Consider the following 18,493-nt stretch of genomic DNA (forward strand, 5'->3'; position numbering starts at 1 on the left):
TCTAACATGCTTTTACTCTTCATCCGATGCCTCAAGCAAAGCTTTCTGGGAACTTGATTTGGAGGAGGTATTTCGCATCCCAATCTCGATATCCTGTCCTCTTGCTGAGAATCGCTTCACAGTGCTATGGAAACAGAAGAAAAAAGGAGGCTGTTTAGAATCATGAACAACATATAGTTAAAGACGAGGTAAACGGTGACCATGGTTTATCAATGAAGTTTTCGACTTGGAATTGCACTTAGCCAAAAAGTGAGAGCTTAATAATGACCAGAGCAGTTTTTGATAATGTGGGGTTCCAGCTCCTAACATAAAAAAATGTCTCCTATACATCACAGTAGAGGAGAGGACAGCAACTTAAGTTTTGTTAATGGTATATGCTAAATTTTGAACATTGCAAAACAAAACCATCAAATTCAATCTTACCAATGCACCAGGGGTGACTAAATGTTTTATTTATCTAGTGAATCCTGAGGGAAAGGTCTTGAGCATAAAGGATATTTTCTAAAAATATAGAGTATAGAAGCACATTTTATCCTGTTTAAGCTGAGTTCCTGTCCCTGTACTGCTACAGGACTGACACACATTTAGTTTGTTGCTGCATTCCATGGGTGGTTTTACCTGTCCTCAAAACTTCCTTGAAGGTTTTGCTTCCTGGAAAACTTTCATAAAAGTGTCAAGTTTCCTTGCAAACGTGCAAATAAAGCTGTGATACTTACAACCAAACCACACAGGAGGTGCAGGTGACTAAAAGCATTGCCACGGCTAAATGCCAGCAGAAGCACATTGTCACAAACATGACATTGTTGTGCTGTTCCAGGTCCCACACTGCTCCACTTGGAGAGTAAAGTACAAATCCAATCTGAAAAATAAAGAGTGAGATTGATAAGCCTCTCTCTTAAAATGTCAAGCAAAATATTTAGCTAGCAAAATGCCTCTCTGAAGTCTGTTAAATGAAATCACCTGGTAAAACCATGAGCCCTGCAGGATGAAGAGGCATGCCCTAAGCAGCTCCAAAATGATGTTGTCTTTTATGAACACCTCCAGCAAAGCACTCGCTGATCCGAAGAACACAGCCACCAGCAGCAAGGAGTGAATGTGAGCATCCAAGAGGGGTCGATTTCGCACGTGGAAGTAGAAAAGGAACCCTGGAGGTGGGTGTGGAGGAGTCAAACACACAACATTAATGTCATATTTGGGATTTGATGATACATCAGCCACCAATCATCTCCAAGAATTACCTTCAACAAACAGAGCCACTGACACAGCGAGGCGATCAATACCACTTGGCACCACTTTGGATGCAGTACTGGCCACCAGGGCGATTCCAGCGATCCCAAAGAACAGATACATAGTGCTGTGCTGCCAGTTCATCAGCTTCACCCACGAGTGACTCTCCGAGTTGTAAAGGTGAGCATGTGGGCCGTCTACCACAAACTGCTCAACCATGATACCTGAGAGAGGGAATCAGGCAATTTACATAAAGTGACCATGGCTTTTTTTTGCAGCAAAACCTGAAGATGTTTAGGACACTGACCGACAAATGCTGCAAAGATCTCAAATCCTCCCTCGATGTACTCCAGTCTTTTAAACAAAGGAGGCATGACCTGCCTCCCTTTTGGTTGATTTGTCCTCCAGTAGTGTCGGAGGGTGTATTTCACTGTAAGCCAGAAGCCCAAAAACAGGAAAAAGGAGCCAGGAATGGCATGGCCCCCAAAGTTGGCCATTGTTAACCCTGAAAAAAAAAAGAATAGAAAGAGGCTTTGACTCAATGCTTTTCTTCCTCTGAATTAGAGACGATCAAACTTTGAGGTCACAGTACAAGCTTGTCAATATTTAATTTTACACCCATGAGAGCACTGCAGCTATGAAATGTTAGTCAAGGAACTGAAGGAGCAGCTGCCCAGAGACGCACAGAAACAGGAGAAATGAATATAAAGTTTATGGAGCAGTGACATGGCTAAATCATATTCAGATTTTGTCAATTAATAAGAAAAAAAAATAAACAAAAAAATTAGATTATTCTCAAATACAAATATCAGTGAGAGTGAGTTTAACTCAATCTGTTGCCAATAAAAAGTTTTGCCTAAAAAATTGATTTCATGGAATATTAATCAAACTTTGTGTTGAGTTCTGAGGTCTACATTTACAACAGAAAAGTTGAAACACTGACTTTTCAGCTTAGTATGCAGTTTTAAGTTTGATCATGGCTTCAGAGAAGAAAAACCCTTTTCATCCTGATAAGAGCCGCTCATTTGTCTTGCAAAGTTGACATTCAAATCCTACGGGTTTGCCCTGGGACAAACATTTCCCATGTTTAAAAAGGAAATTTGTGGCAAACCTTGTCAGCGTATTAGTTGACCTTACTACAATGTCTGATAGAGAGATAAAATATGAATAGCAGAGCATCTGGTTTCACTATAACAATAAAACTCAGCTACGTGACCTGCCATGCCTGTAGCATGGCAGATTTATAGAGACTTTTTCACTGATCATAAAGACGACCATTCACAGTCTTTTGTTGTTATATTCAGTGTCATGGGATGGTGCATGAGTGGCGTTTATGATCAACAGGTTCAGTCAGACAAGTTTTTCTTGCCTGGCCCTGTTTGGCATGTTGTGGCTACACAGCAGGACTTTAGATAAATCTTCTTTTACATTTAGTCTCACACTTAAACGATGAATTTATACAAGTTATTGTGAACTGAATCCACCTAGGTGGGTAGAAACTATTTGCATCCAAAAGTTTGAGTATTAACCTTCTTTGCAAATCAAATTTCCTCACAGACCCTGCTAAGTGAAAGCACAAACAAGCTGAAGATAAGCTGTTCATTTAACAGAGCTATGAAAAGGCAAATGGTGTGTACATACCTTATAGTATACACCGAAATCCCAAAAGTCCAAGGGATCCAAGGGAATAGGTCAAGCTTTGCGGCTGTCAGACTGAGAGCAAGCTTGACTGAGTAAACTGTGCACACCTGTTACCACTACCTCCTCCTTTGTCTGACATCATCACACAGCCTCGCCCATCATTACCATTATTTTTGTTTCCAAGGGACATTCTCCAGGGGGAAGTGCTTTCACATTCAGGCAGAAAACAATACCCTACTTGTGATTGTGCTGTTTGGTTTCACTCTGATAAAAAAAAACTCAAATACCTTTAAGTTGTGTTATTCAGAGAAAACTGAGTGAATGCGTAAGCTCAGGTACAGCATGTGTGCAAAGGGACAGGCGTTTCAGCTGATCCCTTTAAATGAACTTTGCACCCATTATCAACACATCTTTATTGCTGCTCTTATCAGGTACAAATGTGACACCATCTCAGGAAAAGTTAGTCACAAAATTGACAATGATACAAAAGTGTTTCTTATCATTTTGTCCTCTAAGCTGACACCAAATTAACACATTAAAATCCCTAAACATACTAATCACAGACATGAGTTCTGCATGTGTGAAGCTATAGTATTTCACAGAAAAGTTTCTTCTCTCGAAACGGGTTCTCAGAGGACGGTACAGGTGTCACCAGTGGGTCCTCTTTGGCGTGAGTTTCACAGTAGGCCATTAGATCAGCTGCTGCTTTAGACACCTGAAAAGAAAGGTATGTTTGAGTGTAAAACTGAAACAAGTGGTTAAAAAGGAGAAACGTATTTTGGTTGGTGGGGTCAGAATGTTCTAAACCTAGGGATTTAGCTTGTGTTTCATAAAGTACCAGGATAGAATGATTGCTGAAGTTCCTTTTGAAAGTTAAATATAAAATAAAATAAATACAAGTATGCAGGGGAGTAAATCTAAAAAAAACAACAACAGCAAAAAAAAAAGTCTCATTATTATTGGTTCCCTGAAAAGCTGACCCACCATCATCCTCTCTATGTTTACTTCCAGTTTTAATTGTTCCACTGTCTTCCGGGCATCTGCAATCTTGGCCATGTTGTTGGACATCCTGCCCCTTTCTCACAAAAGCCGGTGAGTCAGCCTGTAAAGAAAAAACAAGCAAACGTGAATTGAGTCCAAAGACAAAAAAAACAACAACAACAACATGCATCTCTGATGAAGAAATACAAACCCACACATGGTAACACCTGTGCTAACAGCAGTGACAGTTTATTGTGAGCATCTGTGCCATGACTTTAGTCTGTTTCAATTTACTCGTTAATTCTGCTCCCTGGGTCTCAGCTGCAAGTGGCACAGGGAGGGTCCCACAGGACCTGGCCAGGAGAGGAGAGGAGGGGGGCAGAACAACTTCCCCAGGGGAGGAAAACTGCTTGATGAAAATGTGAATACACCTAACATTAACATTTACTTGTTGCTCTTTCTGGGGAGGTTTTGTCATAACCATTCAGACAAAAATCGACACAAACAGTGTTAATATTCTCCATACTTGTCGCAAATGTGCTGCCCAACTGCACAGATTAATGCATTATGTCAGTTGTAGTGAAAAATGTACAGCACTTCAAATGTAAGTTTTATCATTGTGACCAAATTAATGGACTCAACCAGTTAAATAATTCTGACACATTTATTTCAACACTCATGCAAATCATGCAAATCAGATATTAGCTCTTTCATCAACATTATACAGAAAAGATTTAAATTAATTCCCAGTTTCTGAAAAATAACCAAACTTGTAACAATAAACATCATCACTCACCACAACACCCTCAGCAGCAGCTTGGCTCCTTGAGTAAAAGTCCACCTGTTCTTTACCACACCAGCTCAGTGTAACATATGAAGTGACATTAATGGAAGATGAGGAGGGAGGCTTCAACAGGTTCCCTCCTTCTCATAATGTGCTGTGGTTCTGCCCCCAGGATGGGCTCAGTGAAGCACTTAAAGACAACATGTGGTGTGACCTTCATCTCTGGAGCCCCTACATCACTTACCTGCATTAGAAACACAGGATTGGTTCAGCAACAGATACTTAAACCTTTTGTGTAAGTATAGTTATAGTTTATAGTTTGTACAAAGAAAACAATTTTCTCTTTACCTGATAGCAAAATGAAGATACACAACAGCATAATGAGGTATCCCTTGGGGACAAGCAGGTTGTTTTCCTTGACTTGAATTAATTTTCCAAATTTATGTTGCATTTTACCCTTAAACAGAGTACATTATCTTTAATGGTGTGATGGGCAACTTTTTCCACTGGAGCTCCTCACTGTATTTGCACCTCCTCTATTAAGAGTAAGTTTTTGAGTTTTTGTTGATGTCAGAGTTCTTCTCAGACAACAGAGTAATTTTTCACATGCTTTAGTGATCCTCTACGCTGCTGCCAGTCCTTCCTGCAGAGCTGACAGATATTCCACACAGCAGCGGGGGGCAAAGTGGCTGTGTTATGGAGTTAAATGTCAAACGCCTCATTAACATTTGTTTCCTACTAGTAATTGGTCTCTATCACTGTGAGAGAAGGGGGATCATGTGATTTGAAAGAGCTACTGCTTGACATACCCAGCCTCCATCACCAGGCGCTGAAAAGAAATGTGGTTTCCTCACTCGTGTTTTGTGATTCACAGAAAAATGTTGAAATTCTGAATATTTAGAAAGTAGAAGCTCAATGTTTTATCTATTTTTTGACGAGCATAAGTGCAGTCATTTATCCAGGCATTTCTGTCTGCCTAGGATCAATGTAACCAGGGAGGAGAGAAGAGTTTCTATTCATTTGAGGAAGGGGGCTCCTTATGGACCTGAAATGTTTAGTTAGAATCCATTTTTTTGCTCTCTGAGTTACAGCTTCCTGAATTGAAGAGGAATGGTTCCAAACTATTTATCTAAAGTAATCAATTAATTAAAGCTTCTACCAATGCTCTTAGCACCCTTATTATGTTCTCAAAACTGATCAGACTACTGTGCATTAGGATTCATCTGATAATCAAAAGAGCCAAGTGACAGATACTGGAGCACCATGTTTCCCCCAAAAAAGCAGCATCAGGACATTAAAGTGAAAAGAAAAGAAGGATGAAATCAGCAGGATGGAAAAATAGTTCTTGCATGTTGTGCATTTTGCCCACATTAGTCTGTAACAGGGGTCACCAACTTTTTTGAGACTGGGGGCTACCTCACGGGAAATGAGTGGCACGAAGGGCTACTTGTCTGATAAAAAACTTTCTGAACATACCTGCACAGATCGCTTTTTAATAACATCAATCGAGGTAGTAATACTATGCGAAGAGACTGCTCACAGGTCAATGTTAATTAGCTCACAATTATTGCTGATGATTTGTAGAACAATGATGGTAGTAAGGAGCTTCATTGTGATCAGGCCTGCATTATGGAACTTGCCTTGTGGGCACCATAAGTGGTTCTTGGGGGCCTTTATAGTAAACCCTGCAAAGGAGTATGTCAGTGTGATGGTTAGAATCAATTCCTTGAAGGGAAGTGAAGAAAAGGGGCAGAGAGGGAGCAGAAGGAGTGAAGGGGGAGTGGGAAGAGTGTGGGATCTAGGAAGAATATTGGATGAGTTTGAGAGAAGCTTATCGCAATATAAAACAGGGCATTTATATTATTGCAACTGAAATAGTGTACACTACTCTTTACCTCTCTGTTCAAGTGTTCATGTGTGATACATCTGGTGTTTCTTAAATCTGATATGACATTAGGTGTTTAGTACCATTACACTTGCTCTCACGTTGTTTTGATTACCATTTTTCAGGGTATCACTCAAATTGACAGTGGAATTTCATCATTTCATGGGTAGTAGTGATGTAATTGTGGTGGGTTTTCCCAGGGCCACGGTTTCCTGGTGATGCTCCTGACTACTGTAGCACATTGTTTTTATTATATTAAGAGAAAGTGTATGATGTAACCAACTTATTAACAATGAAAATATATTTTATCAGAAAAGTGAATAAATCCGAGTTCAAGTAATGTTAAACAAATGTGGGCAACTAGCAGTTATACAAGCATTACAAGCTATTGACGTGGAAATGTCGCTGCCTGGAGTACTTGACTCCCCTATAAATCCTACTTGTTTATTTTTTCTCCATTTCACTGGTCCCAAACCAGTTTTTCTGGCTCCAGCTGCTCAGCCTCTCTTAACGTATTGGTATCACTCACTGGTATCAGCCCAATTAAAAGCCCATTTAATGAACCACAAAGTCATTACACTACAGGTCACTAAGACTTTTTTCTTTATTTCAAATGCAGTAAAGAGGAAATGTGTCACAGTTAATTCAGTGTACAATAACAGCAGAGTAAACGTCCCAACAGTTTTAAATGAAAGCTACAGAAGAAATTTTGGGAAAGTCTTTGGCTTTATCAGAGTGGTTCTTTGAATTGTTTAAAAACTGGCCTTTGAGACTCTGTATCACTGTTAAAAATGTTTCTCCAAATCAGTGGAGCTTGGTATACTTCAGCTCCTTGGCTAAGAAATCATCGTTTCCTTCCATACCAGCAAAGCACTTTATTGTGTCATATCCTCCTTGGTTTGAAGCATGTGTGTTCAAAAAACAGCTTTCAGTCAATCAGCTGTTGTTATATTAAGATATTTAACAGTTATGAGCCGGGAAAGTGACAGTTTCTGTTGAAATCATCAGAGTTAACGGTAAAGGTACAAGTATCAGCATCCAGGGTTGTACCATCATAAAGCAACTGTGGTGGGCGTGTATGAGCACGTCGCTGCTAGCTTAAATGAGAAATAATGTTAGTGACCAGTCAGATGCTTTTTGTCCTATGCTTCATTCTTTTTAGCACGGACTCTAGGAGGTAACGCGAATTGAAGCTGTTTGAGTGAGTCTTCGCGCATTGCTATGGTCAACATAGCATTTTGAGCTCGCTACTTAATCTTTAAGTTTCCAACAGCTAAGAAAGACGAGACTTCAACGGTTAACGGTTCCTCAGCAGCCTGCTAGCCAAGAAAGACAAATCCTCCACATCTATAACGCAGCTAACGATTATTGATGTTAACGTCCATCGTTTTATGTGTGTCGATTCGGGAATTCACCAGTGTTAATAACTGCTGGTTTCTATATACCGCGATGCATGGGATGTCGGGATGACAGGAACATGGCAAACGGGGTTGGAAGTGAGTACATAGCAGATATCATGGCATGCTATCTGTTAGCGCTGAGTGTGTCGTACCGTGGATGTTATCAGCACTAACTTCCTAGAGAGGAGCCTGGAAGGATTAATAACTGTCATCAAGAGGTGACAGCTCCGAGAAATGGTGCTTCATATGTAACACAGGCTCAATAAACGTAGTGCTTTCTTTGTGTGTGCTTATTCCAGTCAGTGCCTGCTATGTGTCCATAGTGAGACTGTTGGCATGGTGGGCAGCTCTGGGTGGCATCAAAATGAAGCTCAAGCTCAAGAGATTAACAATGCCAGGCCTGATATTTGCACTCAGATGAATATGCAGGACATATAGGTGTTGTATAAATAAAATTAAGATCTAAATCATGCTCTGATCATTTCTCTCCACTTGTGCAGAACACAAGCTGCTTGTCATTTTACCAACAGAACCATGGTCGGTGAGGGAGAAGTTGTGTTTGGCCACATCTGTCATGAAGAGTGGGGACCAGAACTGGTATTGAATAATTGTTTTGTTGTTGATGCTCTTTTCCTAAACTGGGATTAATTATTCTTTGATGTGGGCAGAAATTCCATTATACTTATGTAATTATAAAGTCATACTCATTCATTTTTTATGAGAACACGTGGAAAATGTTTATTTGTTGGATTGAAGATGATACATTGCCCCAAACAGAGCCATATCTGAGATCTAGAATTACCATTCATGTGTAAGGTGGCTCAGTAGCTGCTGTGAGGAGGATTGGTGCTATGGTTTCTTCTCACAATCCAAATAAATGTAGATGGGATGCAGCCGTAGAAAGAATTTGGTCTTAAGTTACAAAAAAAAAAACCCACACATGACATTTATAAAAAAGTTCAGAAATAGATGGCAGTTTCAAACTTTTGTTTGTCATCTTGGATTTTCCTGAACAGGGTATCTGTCAGTCGAGCCATCAAACCATTTGCAGAATCTGGGCGACCACCTGATTGGTTTTCTCAAAAGGTAAGGTAAATTTTGTACTCTCCATTGCAAAACACAAAGATAATGTCATTTTATCCCTGTCTGTCACCTGGCTCCTCACAGCACTGTGCCTCCAAGTACTCTGAGCTCCTGGAAACAACAGAAGCACCAAAGTGAGTTCATAAACATCTTTTATCTTGAGTCTGCTTTTGTAGACTTGTACTCTAAAATAGATTACATATTTTTTATGTTTGACAGATGAATTCACATTAAATGCCAGAGACAGTGTCTAAACTAAGCATTCCATTTGCTTCCTTCAGGCGAAAGCGTGGTGAGAAAGGTGAAGTGGTGGAGACAGTGGAGGATGTGATAGTGCGCAGGCTGACAGTTGACAGGATAGACGAACTGAAGAAGTTGATCAAAGAAACACAGGAGACGCACAGGTATATGAGCCTCGTTTTTAATGGCTTGCACTCATCTTTGTCAAGCTACAAAGCGTTGATGTTTCATCATAAGCAGCAGCCTTGAAATCTGATGTCATGTTTTCTGTATAGGAAGCTGAAGAGAGAAGCTGAGCTGATTCAAGCAGGACACCTTGACTCCAAACTAGAGGAGATTTGGGAAGAAATTCAGCAGTAAAATGCAACAAACTTTCTTTTTCACCTCTGTTTACAATGATACTGCGCATCCCCCTTTTTTCTTCATAAGCTTAGATTACAAAAAAAACATTTGCTAAATTGTCTGACCACCAGGAAGAAGAAACAGGATGAAGATGAGGCTGAGTTAAAAAGAAAGAACACAGATGCTGCTTTTCAGGGTAATTCTTTCAATTTTAATAGATATTCTTGGGAAAACATGCTTCACTATTTATGGTCTGTGATCTCCTAGATAATTCTCAAATAATACATTTATCTATGCAAACTAAGTTTGATTAAAGCTGTTGAAGTGAAGCATTCTTAGCTGCTCAGTCTATATGATAGCATTAAAGAGTTAATATACTGGGTAACTGACTGAACGACTGACTGTGAGATTGATCATGTTCATCTTATTGAAAACACCAACGTATGACTGGTTAAAAAAAGTCCCTTCTGTGCTGCCCCTCCCTCTTTCAGCCAGACAGGTGGCAAAGAACACACCAAAGCGAGTGCCTGGCATCACCATGCATTCACCCTCAGGTTGTGGCTCCCCAAGTCAGGACTTCTCAACAGGTGACCCACTTGAGTGCCTGACACTGGATCTTACACCAACAAAGACTGTAAGTCATCTGAAGTTGCGGATTTAAAGTAATAACTTCAGGAGTTTTCACTATGAGACAGCCCTTCTGTAAAATCTCTCTCCTTTAGAAACATTGGTAGAAAAACTTGATTGCTTGTCCGGCTTTTTAATTTGGTACTTTAAAAAACTTGCCCACACGCCTACAATATATGAAATCAGAATCTGAATATGATGTCCTGACAGTTCTCTTACAAAGAGAGACAACAGCATGTTAGAGACACATTAAGTACTTGACATATGCTGGTAATCAGATTCACAACTTGATTGTAATAAAGCAATAAATCCTTGTTTTTTCCATGTCTGTCTCCAGACGTCAGGGTCAGCCAGATTAATGACAATTCCTGAGTCTTCTGGACCCATGAATGATGACATCAGCCATGGGTCACTTCTTGACGACCCCACCCAAAAGAAACTCCTGGGCCAGAAGGCCACGCCACCTCCATCTCCACTGCTGTCAGAGTTACTGAAGAAAGGAAGCATCTTGGCTACAAATGCCAGACTGGTAGCTGGAGGGGACTTCTTGTTTTAATGCCAACAGTGCTAATTTCATCATCAGTTCTAGACCTGCTGTGTGTTTTTGAAAGTACTGAGGTCATGCCTCCTGTTTGGTCCTGTTGGTTTGGTATCTGTGAATGCTGTAGTCCTTAACATAATGAATTGAGTCTGTTTTGCAAATTTAATTACTGATGAAAACATTTGGACTCACAGACCTCATTCTTCCTTCAGAAATAGTTTGGTTTATGACATGTTTTATCCGATCTTTTTAGTGAAAGCTGTGTGGCAATATTAGTTTATCTTCATCTGGCAACACATCTGCTCTGACATACAGACCAGTCTGTAAGGGCACAGCAGGGAAGGAAATGAAAGCATTGTAAATACAGGCTGGAAATGAATAACAGCACTTAATTTGCAGGTTTTGCAAGAAAACAACCAAAATACATGTCTAATGTTTTTCATACCTTATGTTTTTAGATGGGGGAGGGAGACCTGTCCATTACAGGAGTGCATGATCTGCAGCTGGCTCTGCCGAGTCAACCCCTCTCTCAGGCGACGGGTATGAGTTTGCTCTGGCTTTTTTCTTGACACTGATAAGTCTGTAAAAGAATGTACGGACATAAAAGCTCTGCCATAATCTGCTTTTGTTACATAAACAGTTTACACTGACAGTTTACACCTGTTTACTCTCTGAGATTTGCACTAATGTGACTGAATGCTTACTTGCCAGGTGCCCCGATGTTGTCCCGTCTTCTAGAGGCAGGTCCCTCCCAGTTTTCTGCCCCGTTGGGTTTCATGGTCAGTTCAGACCCAGCGTCAAATGCACCCCTCTCTACTGCCACTTCTGTTCCTTCCGGCACCACTGCCTCTGCAAGCACAGGTCTGCCCCCATCGAATCATTGTATAAGAGGGGAAAAACTCCTCCCGTTTTCTGTTAAACAGAACCAGAAAAAAATTTCTGCAGATGGAAAATCCCAACACAAAAATATTGCTAAAAGTCAGTTGCTATCTTTTTGTTAAAGTGGACGTGATGGTGCCCTCTGGATGCCAGCCTGTCCCTGCAGATGTGAAGGTGTCAGAGCTCAGTGAGGAGGATGTCACCGTTTCCTACATGGGAGATGAGCTGGACCTGAAGACAGTGGGCGACATAATCGCTATCATTGAAGACAAGGTGCAAGGCTTCAAGTAGAATTTACTGTGACCAAACTTGAGATCTAATGAAAATATTTAGGTATTTATTTTTGGTGAGGACAAAAGTTACTCATTAACCTCCTCACTAAGATTAAGTTATGTGGCAAACAATGATTTAAGAAAAAGCAGTTTGTTTTTGACGGATCTCTTCTTTCACAGGCAGATGAGACTGCAGAGGCATTAGATGCAGCTGCAGTTGAGGCTGCTCTGTCACTGTGTGAAGAGAACAGCCATGCTTTGTCTGGTCCCTGGGCGGCTGGGCCCTTCCAGCCCCATAACCCTCACCCTGCAGTGTCCACTGGGGTCCAACAGTCCTTGAATCAAAACAGTAGCCTGGAGGGAAAGAAAGAAGTGTTCCAAGTGGAGGGTGAGGCTTCTGCTTCACTCCACTCTCTGTGCAGCAGTCAAGATAACTGTTTTGCAGCTTTCCCTTTGGGACTAAGGGGCCCTCCTTCCACCTCCTCATCCTCATGCAACTCAAAGAGTCTGGAGGATTGCCACAATGGAGCAACTTTACAGCCAGTGCCAATGATAGAAACTGGAGAAACTGTGCACCTGAAAAGCCAGATTTCATCAGATGGAACCACAAAGTGTGATAGCAAGAAGTGGGCACAGCAAAGACTTGATAAATCATCTGGAGGTTTGTATACATATACATCACTAGTAGAGTTAAATCATACAGTTTGCGTCCTCCTGTATTTTTCGTGACCTTCTTTCTCTGTTTTAAGGCTCAGTATTAGCAGAGAGCCCACTGACAGAAAGGCAGTCTCAGGTATGTCGCCCGCTTGGGGAAGAGTAAACATGCCTGCTGTTTGTGTTCTGAAATCTACATCTCCAATCTTATTTTTTTCTGCTTTCCTTCTCATTCTTACAGGAGATGAAAGCAGAGGATGGACAAAGTGTTGGAGACAGTGCCTCAGGGTTTAAAGTTTACAGTGAAGTTAACGGGCCATCGGCGTGCGGAGAAGAGGATGACGCTGACGGTGACGCAGGGTTCCTATCGGAGCCAGAGGAGGAGATGGAGCTGGAACCTGTGGCCAGCGAGAGCGAGGATGGATATAGCCTCCACACGGCCTCCTCGTCTCTGCAGCTCCACACCACAGCTGACTCTATCCCCAGCAGCCCTGCCTCATCACAATTGTGAGTTTCATACACACACAGTCACACAAAATAAGACAAAAACTGTTGAATGTGAACATATTGGACTCTAGATCCTGGTTAGGATGTTGTGTAAGCAGATTGTTTTACATTTCTGTCAACAAAAACCTCTTTTACTGAGTCATGCTGCAGAGCAGGTTCAGCTTGGTGATGCTCTTCTTTTGACCCTTCTATTTTTACTTCCTTCCCTCTTGCATATTATGACTCTGTAGTTCCATGTGCAGTGAGGACCTGGAAGCTCTGCAGGCTCAGAAAATCTGGAAGAAAGCCATTATGCTTGTGTGGCGTGCAGCTGCCAATCACAGGTCAGGAAAACATTAGCATAGGCCAATCATACTCAGTTCTCTTTTTTTAAAGTCTTTATCATTATGGGAACAAACAATGTTTATGTTTTGTAGGTATGCAAATGTCTTCCTGCAGCCAGTAACGGATGAAATTGCACCAGGGTATCACAGTATTGTGCACAGGTCAGTACAGGATATTTTTGCTGTGCTCATTTTGTGGTTGTTTATTGATCACCAAAAAGAGCTCATTTTAGTTCCAAGAATACCAACTTTTCATCTCTTTGCTGCTGCAGGCCCATGGATCTTGCCACCATAAAAAAGAACATAGAGACTGGTTTGATACGGACCACAGCCGAGTTCCAAAGGGACATCATGCTGATGTTTCAGAACGCCGTCATGTACAACAGTCTGGATCACGACGTGTACCACATGGCTCTGGAGATGCAACGCGACGTCTTGGAGCAGATCCAGCAGTTTCTAGCCACCCAGCTCATCATGGAGACATCAGAGGCTGGCATCAGCGCTAAGAGCCTGAGGGGCCGTGAGAGCACACGCAAACAGGACTCCACTGACAAGGTGCTTCACTAGAATTTTGACAAAAGCAGAGAGTACAGAAGAAGAGACAAGGGTGAGACAACAGGCTGATTTAAACGTAGAAGATAGAGATGCAAAAGTAGATCCGTCTGTAATTTTCCAAAGCGTATTAGAACTTAGAGAGATACATTCTTAGCTGTTCTTTCTGTGGAGTCAAAATCAAAACAAAGAACTTTAGAACATCAATGATAAAGGTTAACCATCCATCACAGCAAAAATCTGCTGTGTGGGAGGTCAATTCTCAACCTATACCTCTGGCATATTGGATGTAAGATGTCAGATTTTCTCTGAATGCAGTACTAATCCAAAGGTAACACTTTTTCTCTACTGCACACTGACATGATCTTACTGTGACTTTGGAGTAAATGAAGCAAGTGTTTCTTACTTAATATTCTTATACACTTCATGTATGCTCCTGCAACAGACTCGCACCTCAGTACAAAGTGTGTTTGCTCATGGAGAGCCCTCTTTACAGTTAAATTCACATTTTCATCACATTGATTACAGCTTAAATTCCACCTGAAGACGTACATTAATATCTTCAAACATGACTTATGCTTTGGAAAATGACAGGCAGTAAGTTGATAATGTAGTCATATGAAAAGCATTACTTACAACCTTTTTACCAAAGCATACAGTAAGTTTATACAATAATAATCTACCTTCAAGCTGTTTCTTTGGCATTGGTTTACATCAAATATAAAAATAGGTGAGTGCAAATATCAGTTAAGAGTTATATATTAAACAAAGCTTTATTTCTCTCAGCAGGGGTCATGGAGAGACTTTTCTTTGTTACCTTTCAATACCTTAGCCCAGTGTGACACTGAACCTCATATAAACTGAGCTACATTTAGGTTAGCTAACTAATTTTTTTTGATCAGTAATGTAACTTCTACTTTGTTTTTGGAGATTTGTACAAAATCTCTAATTCCTCACCTCAGTAACTGACTTTGAAAAATAAAAGGGGGCAGTTAACTTTTTAGATTTTGAAGTTTTCTCACGTCAGTCATTTCTCTCATTTAGATATTTAATTTTTACGCCAAGGTGTTTTGCATTAAAGAAACTGTGCAGTCTCTTAAGATATTTACCTTTCCAAAATAAATAGTAATTGCTGAATATAAAGAGATCTGATGTTCAGCCAAAACCAGTTGTAAAGTGAAGGTAGGGGATGATTGTACAACCTTATGCTATGCTTTGAATATGGTTGACTATATTATTTGTATGTAGAACATATTTTATGTACAACCCCAATTCCAAAAACAGTTGAGACACTGTGTATAAGGTTGATAAAATCAGGATTTGATGCTTTGCAAATCAGTTTAAAGTAGTGCTAACATAGCGTGTAAGGTGTTTAAACTGAAACAGTTGGCTCATGAAAAATACATTTTAATTTTAAATTGGATGGCAGCAACCATTACCTTATTTTAACAGTCTGTTAATGTTTGAAAACCAAGGAGACCAGTTTCTGGAGTTTTCAAAGTGAAATGTTTTCCTGTTCTTCCTTGATTTTAGCTGCTCATCAGTTAGGGGGTCTCCTTTTTTCGTATATTTTTATGATGCATGAGAGGTTTTGATCGGTGACCAGTCAGTTGTAATACAAACTGTTGTAACACAAACTTAAAGTGGTTAGGTAGTGTCTTTCTGAAATATGGAAGGTCTTCCCTGAAAAAAAAAAGTCATTGTCCGGGTGGCAGCATATGTTCACTGAAAGCTGTAGCTGATCAGTTTTAGTGTGAAAGCTAGCCACTCCATCGACACTTATGCATCACCATGTCATCATGGATGCTTTCTTTTACGCTGTGTGCCGAAAACAAGCTTTATCACCCTTCTCATCTTAAAGTGAAGGATTAATGCTAAACAAGAGCATCAAATTTGATCTGTCAGACCACTAGACCATTCCTTTTTAAAGCTCGGAGCCAGACAAGTTGCTGGTCTTTGTTGATCGCGTTAATGTAAGGTTTCCACTTTTCATTGATCAATTTTCAACTTGCTTTTGTTGATACAACAACCAACCATGTTCACAGAAAGCTGTTTTAAAAGTTGTTTCTAGCCAATGCATTGATTCGACTACAGAGTCATATCTGCCTTTAATGCAGTGCTGCCTGTGGGTCTGAAGATCATGACCATCCTGTATTCTTCCTGTATTTGTCTTCAGCCCCTTTGGTACAAGGCTTTCTCTACCTTCTCTTGAACTCTGAATTATATAACAAACCACAGACAATAGAATACCCAAATATTTAGCAATTTTATCCTGAAGAGCATTTATCTAAAATTTTTGGACTATTTGCTCGCGGAGTGGTGAGCCACTTGTCATGTTAACTTCAGTGTTTGTGGTCCTTGCCCCCACTTAAAAGTATCAACATTTTTTGGGTTTAATAATTGATATTTTGTCTTTGCTCTTTATTCAGATAAATATAGGATTTAAGTGATTTGCAAACCATCAAAATGTATATTGATCAGCAATTGAAAGACCATCTTAATTTTATTGAAGTTTGTGCTGTAATAAATACTTATTTCTTATTTGTACATGTCACTTTTCTTCTTATCTTGAGTGGTGCAGAATCCCTGAGCCACCATGACTTCTACCGAAGATTGGGGTTGTAATTAATTAGCTTAAAATGTCAGCATGCTCCTTACAAAAACTTTAAAATGAATAAGTAGTGCATCAAAGAAGAAGTGTCCTGAACAGAAATATTCTTTAAGCTCATATCAAGCGTTCCCTGTGTTGTGCTATGTCTAACATTTAAATAATTATCTTTATCTTGAGCTTGATGCAGCACTTTTAAATAGCAGCTCTGATGTACGTAATTCTCCTTTTACAGGACACTGTCTCCATGTCATCTCCTGCCTTCCTCCTTTCTCTTTTTGTAAGTACCTGTCCTTAAACCTGAAGAAAGCTTTCCTTTTCCTTTCATGTGTTTGTTTTTTGAAGCAAGCAGGATACATATGTGTTTACTTTTCATTTTCACAGACCTTACTTTGGTTATCAATGGAACTCTGTTGTGAAGACCTAATGGGGTCCACAGTAATGGTAACTCCTCCCCTTTGTCTGTTTTGGCTGTAGGATGGAGGCACCAGAGGGCGCCGCTGTGCCATAGAAGCTGACCTTAAGATGAAGAAATGAAGCTGCAGAATAAAAAGTTTGACAGTTTCCTGGAGCTGAGGTGAAAAGTGTGACACCACGGGACTGAATTTATTCTGTGTCAGCTGTGCAGATTCTCACTCTGCATAACTGGCAGTATAACCTTTCATTTGCACTCTAGGATAAATCGGTTGACTCTGCTTGGAGGAACAAACTACTTCTGAGATAGCAATACAGTTATGAATTACTGTATAATCCCAGATTAAATAGGTCAGACTTCTCACAGACGTAGATGCAGATCATAAAGGCTTGCTTGCTTTGAATTACAACAGGTTGAAGAAAGACAGTAAAGGTGACATGTTGTTTACAAATGGGACAAAAGAAGGCCAACAGAGAGGGTGTTATATATTTACACAGAGGCCAAAGAGTCTGTTTAAATCTAGAATATCTGACTGATCAGGGGGGCACATACTAATTCTTCAAACATTTTCATTGCTGGTTTTAACTGTTTATGTTTCTCTAATTAAAAAAAACAAATTCAGATCATTTTTGGATGTGAGTGTGTATTGTTTGTGATGGATTGATATTCTTGATGCTTCACTTCCTGTGAATCCGTACCTTCATGCATATTCTGAGCTGTTTGCAGTATTTTTGAGAAAATGTCATGTTAATTATCTGTTTTGTGAGCTTTCAGATGAATAAAACTTCTAAAATGAGCCTGAACTCATTATCGTTAGTTTGTTTGCATATTGAAGTTACACATAACAAGAGGATTACGCTTTTTGATCATCTTCACTGTCTCCACATTGTCAAAGATGTTTTCAGTCAATTTAAGCTCTCATTGGGCTGATTTTTATGCTCGAGCCGATTTGTTTTAGAAGTTAGGTTTTGAGACATTATGTAATTATGAAGTAATAATTGGTAGACAGCTCTGTTGGAAAAATGTGGACTTGTGCAGCATTCTTTCTGGGATTAACAAAGGAAACATAACACTGTCACTTGAATCAGTGAACTCTAAAGAACAGAGGAATCTGTTCTGTTGCTGGTGTAGCTGGTTAAAGAGTGGTTAGCTGGTGTAAAGAGTGTGTCATTAGTTTCAAGCAAGGCTCCAACACCACAACATATTGGTGCTTATGTAGGCAGTATTTTGGCTGCACATTTCACAATGGGAGGAGAGTGAGTCGCATGTATTTTGAGAGATTAAGCCACTGTAGTTGTTCGGTTAATTTGATGAGTTATAATACTCAGGTTTGTCTTAGCCTGATTACCTTGAACCAAACTCTTTGACCAACAGCTAGGGATGCACAATATATCAATATCGGACAATTTCAGTGCATCATGAATGATCTTCCAAGAACCAAATAATGTTTTCTACGACAATGTAAACATCAAAACTACCTAAGAATACAGGACTCTCTTCTTTTATGTCTCTCATCCTGTTTTGATCCAAAA

At 40.1% G+C, this 18,493-nt stretch overlaps 3 protein-coding genes across 5 annotated transcripts; 1 reads left to right on the plus strand and 2 right to left on the minus strand.

Moving 5' to 3' along the window:
• Nucleotides 1-12: 12 nt before the first annotated feature.
• On the minus strand, nucleotides 13-2,979 carry tmem45b (transmembrane protein 45B). Its single transcript, XM_074672469.1, has 6 exons — nucleotides 2,869-2,979; nucleotides 1,535-1,732; nucleotides 1,239-1,451; nucleotides 961-1,145; nucleotides 717-859; nucleotides 13-124 (listed from the first exon to the last, which is right to left on the minus strand). The coding sequence occupies exons 2-6, from the start codon at nucleotides 1,722-1,724 to the stop codon at nucleotides 13-15; spliced, it is 843 nt and encodes a 280-aa protein (XP_074528570.1). The 5' UTR covers nucleotides 1,725-1,732; nucleotides 2,869-2,979.
• A 313-nt stretch (nucleotides 2,980-3,292) lies between these two features.
• On the minus strand, nucleotides 3,293-4,787 carry gng8 (guanine nucleotide binding protein (G protein), gamma 8). The gene is made up of 3 exons (XM_074672144.1): nucleotides 4,646-4,787; nucleotides 3,853-3,970; nucleotides 3,293-3,583 (listed from the first exon to the last, which is right to left on the minus strand). Exons 2-3 carry the CDS (start codon nucleotides 3,934-3,936, stop codon nucleotides 3,455-3,457), a joined length of 213 nt encoding a protein of 70 aa, XP_074528245.1. The 5' UTR covers nucleotides 3,937-3,970; nucleotides 4,646-4,787; the 3' UTR covers nucleotides 3,293-3,454.
• A 2,806-nt stretch (nucleotides 4,788-7,593) lies between these two features.
• Nucleotides 7,594-18,019, plus strand: brd8a (bromodomain containing 8a). Of its 3 annotated transcripts, none has more exons than XR_012598330.1 (20): nucleotides 7,594-8,014; nucleotides 8,419-8,515; nucleotides 8,935-9,004; nucleotides 9,086-9,135; nucleotides 9,283-9,405; nucleotides 9,517-9,597; nucleotides 9,715-9,779; nucleotides 10,075-10,217; nucleotides 10,548-10,739; nucleotides 11,210-11,291; nucleotides 11,463-11,612; nucleotides 11,755-11,903; nucleotides 12,083-12,563; nucleotides 12,652-12,695; nucleotides 12,798-13,063; nucleotides 13,294-13,386; nucleotides 13,480-13,548; nucleotides 13,659-13,993; nucleotides 16,782-16,826; nucleotides 17,024-18,019. XR_012598330.1 is itself a non-coding variant. In XM_074672143.1 (20 exons), the coding sequence occupies exons 1-20, from the start codon at nucleotides 7,972-7,974 to the stop codon at nucleotides 17,081-17,083; spliced, it is 2,556 nt and encodes an 851-aa protein (XP_074528244.1). In that variant the 5' UTR covers nucleotides 7,594-7,971; the 3' UTR covers nucleotides 17,084-18,015. The 3 variants fall into 3 exon arrangements, 2 of the variants coding, with proteins under 2 accessions (XP_074528244.1, XP_074528243.1); XM_074672143.1 differs by having other exon boundaries at nucleotides 8,449-8,515; nucleotides 13,659-13,941; nucleotides 17,024-18,015; XM_074672142.1 differs by having other exon boundaries at nucleotides 13,659-13,941; nucleotides 17,024-18,013.
• The last annotated feature ends 474 nt before the right edge of the window (nucleotides 18,020-18,493 follow it).

The sequence above is a fragment of the Halichoeres trimaculatus genome, unplaced genomic scaffold (assembly GCF_033239565.1).
Source record: "Halichoeres trimaculatus isolate MK-OKI-2021-1 unplaced genomic scaffold, fHalTri1.1 fHalTri1_scaffold_6, whole genome shotgun sequence".
Lineage (NCBI taxonomy): Eukaryota > Metazoa > Chordata > Actinopteri > Labriformes > Labridae > Halichoeres > Halichoeres trimaculatus.

Coding starts and splice junctions, on each gene's coding strand:
- tmem45b (XM_074672469.1), bottom strand. CDS start 1,724: ATGGCCAACTTTGGGGGCCATGCCATTCCTGGCTCCTTTTTCCTGTTT. Junction 1,452..1,534: donor GATCTTTGCAGCATTTGTCG/GTCAGTGTCCTA, acceptor TCCCTCTCTCAG/GTATCATGGTTGAGCAGTTT. Junction 1,146..1,238: donor AGTGGCTCTGTTTGTTGAAG/GTAATTCTTGGA, acceptor ACCCACCTCCAG/GGTTCCTTTTCTACTTCCAC.
- gng8 (XM_074672144.1), bottom strand. CDS start 3,936: ATGTCCAACAACATGGCCAAGATTGCAGATGCCCGGAAGACAGTGGAA. Junction 3,584..3,852: donor TAAACATAGAGAGGATGATG/GTGGGTCAGCTT, acceptor CTTTCTTTTCAG/GTGTCTAAAGCAGCAGCTGA.
- brd8a (XM_074672142.1), top strand. CDS start 7,972: ATGGGATGTCGGGATGACAGGAACATGGCAAACGGGGTTGGAA. Junction 9,136..9,282: donor GAAACAACAGAAGCACCAAA/GTGAGTTCATAA, acceptor TGCTTCCTTCAG/GCGAAAGCGTGGTGAGAAAG. Junction 13,064..13,293: donor AGCCCTGCCTCATCACAATT/GTGAGTTTCATA, acceptor ATGACTCTGTAG/TTCCATGTGCAGTGAGGACC.